General features: G+C 40.5%; 1 protein-coding gene across 1 annotated transcript; it reads right to left on the reverse strand.

The window, feature by feature from the left end:
* Nucleotides 1–1,852: 1,852 nt before the first annotated feature.
* On the reverse strand, nt 1,853–2,875 carry LOC144950539 (olfactory receptor 52D1-like). Its single transcript, XM_078880676.1, has one exon. The coding sequence runs from the start codon at nt 2,873–2,875 to the stop codon at nt 1,853–1,855; it is 1,023 nt and encodes a 340-aa protein (XP_078736802.1).
* Nucleotides 2,876–3,095: the final 220 nt, after the last annotated feature.

A 3,095-nucleotide genomic window follows, 5' to 3' on the forward strand; every position in this document is an offset into this window, starting at 1 on the left:
ACACACACACGGGATATTGCCTTCACGAAGATGGTCTCATGATTTGTGAAGGGCTCTGTGACCACCAGACCAGAGAAATACATCGCAGACCCTCTGCGAGCCGAGTTGAACGGAGGTAACATGTGACCGCGTATTCTCTTCGCTGTCGATTGAGTAGGCATACGCAATTGATAATCGACTAAATTTAATCGACGGATTCTTTTTACAAATGTATTTTGTATTATTTCATATGTTTAATACCTGTTGATTGAATGTGTCCTCGATTATGAAATGTATAATTTTATTTGTTATATTAATGCGTGCAACAAACGTAATAGTTTAATTCCTACAAATTATTTCACATGTTGTCGACAATTAAGGAGGTATTACATAAGTTATGTATAATGTCGATAATTGGCGATATGTTAAATTTAGAGTATTTGGCTGCTATACATTTCCACATGATAAGCCATTTCGTTGAGCTATCATTCGTGGCCAGATCGCTTCTGAAAGTGAGCTACATCGCTCAGTGGTGCCTTACCTGGTAAAAGAAAAGAGTTTAGTTTTTAGTGTTTTCATACATTGTATTTAGCTCCGACATCAAGACTCGTTCTAAAATAATTATTACATTTCAACCCGAATCATTTCCTTCACATCTGAGTTGCGGATGAATGTTTACCCAAAAATAGTCCCAATAAAAGGTATCGCCCGCAGATTAGTTCCATAGCCTTTCCGTCACCTATATAATGCTATTGATATACAATGTGTTTTTCAATGCTATATTTAATTAACAACACACGAATGACATGTGATTAGTAAACAATGATTAGCAATATGGCCATATGACTAAAGTACAGAACTATAGCCTTATATTCATAGACACTGGCTATTCTAATTCGGCCTAAATATATGCATTGAAAAAAAATAACTCGTTTATTTAAATTATTAACACAATTGCATCCTTCACAGCTACTAATCGCAATCCCTGACAAAACCAGAACATAGCACGTGTATTACATCATGGGAACTTTCATGCCAGTTTCAAAATACAAGAATTGATTTTACCCTTTCTAGCAATAAAACTGGTGTTAAAATGTTAAAACACCAAATAGAAACTTTATTCAAGGAATCATGTCTGCATTAACCACACATACTTGTGGTGAACATGCAAACAAAAATATACTCTGGAAGTATATGCGTTGTTTTTGAAACTGATTGGTTCACACCAGAGACAGCTTTCTTTAGAGCCCAGTCTCAAACAGTGTTAGACGCCAAAAGACGAACAGCATAAAGACAATGCCACTGTCAGGACATTTATAGATCGGAGTGAGCACACACACAGTTGAGTTAGGCAAGATAGGCCAATGAGAGAGAGTGAGTCGCGTGGGAGAGGACAGAGAGTTATTAGATAAAGGGAAGTTAATTAGGTCGGGTGGTGATAGCTGAGAGTGGGTGATGTGAGAGGGAGGGAATTGAGAGCGGATGAGGGAGAGGGAAGCGGGAAAGCACAGGGGAGGCACGGCTGTGGACTCATGGTTGGCACTTGGTTAGTACTATATAGCAAATGAAACAGAGAATTATAAATCGGCACGATATATAAAAAAATAGATACAAATGTTTGCAAGCATTACTTATTTTCCCGCGATTCGCTACCCTGGTCAGAAAATCTTGTGGGGTGGTGGTGTGTCAAAATCAGTTCTCGTGATGTCTCAAACGGTTGAAATTGAATGTCAGTTCACATTTATATTTAGAATTTTTTTTATGAAAGGGTAAAACCTATGCTTATAGAATAATTAGGTATTTGATATTTTGGGCGCATCGTATCGAGTTTCTACTTTGGTGCACATCCAACGAAATTTCGATGCTTGTTTTTTTAAATGGACTCAACTTTATACTTTAACATTTTCACTAAACTCTGCCGAATCTCAGCCGTACGAAGGCCGTAAATAATTGGATTGAGCGCGGGAGGGAAGATGTAGTAGAGTGAGCTGAGGGTTGAACGGATCGTGATGGGGATGACTGTAGAGCTCGGAATGCGATGATGTAAGACCATGAAAAGGAAGAAGACATAGAAGGTAATGAGGACAAGGAAGTGAGTAACGCACGTGCTGACTGCTTTACGCTGACTTTTGCGCTGGTTGGACTTGTGGCAGTCGTAGAGAATGCGGACGTAGGAAAACACAATGATCCCCAGTGAGACAAAAACTGTTACAGCTGTAATAACGTACCCATATATGATGTTAATGGTTACATCTTCACAGCTCATTTTTGTCAATGACATAAAATCACAACTTGGCATCCATACAATTCTTGGCTTGCTGCATAGCTGAATAAGGCTTGCCAATACCATTTCTCCTGATAACATTAAGGATGAAATCACAACTAATACGAAGCATATTTTAACAGCGAGTACAGACGTGAGGATGGAACTATAGTGGAGGGGTTTACATATAGCCACGTACCGATCCGCTGCCATTGCAGCCAATATAAAGCATTCGAATAGACTCGTGGTGTGGATGAAGCTCATTTGTATGACACAACCGGGAAAGGAAATTATATTGGTGGACACGAGATCATACATGATTCTTGGCAGCGTGTTGGTGCTCACAACAATTCCATTCATGAAAAGTGCACACATGAAGATGTACATGGGCTTGTGTAGCTCTTCCTCTCGCAAGGTGGCCAGAACCAGCAATGTGTTTGCGATAAGAGTGAGGGCGTACATCACAAATATAAATGTGAACACGAGAGGCCTCGTGCTCTCCGGCTCGCGCAGGAGACCCGTCATGAAGATCATTCCTGGAGGAGTCATCTGCATGGCCTCTGTTACGTTCAGCTCCATCAGCCCAGGACACCTGTACGTACATATGAACAGAGAACTTTGTAAGTGTACCATACTGCTGTGTAAACAAAGGCACCACGGTGGCGAGATGTTAACTACCTCGCTGGATATACAGGAGGTTGTCGGTTCGATCCTGACCCTGACCCCTGTATATTTTAAGTTTGCGTATCTATCTCCCTATGATCTCGTGGATTTTCCTCCGGGTCCTCCGGTTTTCTCCTCCACATTTAGAATCAACATGCGGTTAGATTATATGGCTGCTTTAAATTTCCAC

The sequence above is a fragment of the Lampetra fluviatilis genome, chromosome 58, assembly GCF_964198595.1.
Source record: "Lampetra fluviatilis chromosome 58, kcLamFluv1.1, whole genome shotgun sequence".
NCBI classification, from domain to species: domain Eukaryota; kingdom Metazoa; phylum Chordata; class Hyperoartia; order Petromyzontiformes; family Petromyzontidae; genus Lampetra; species Lampetra fluviatilis.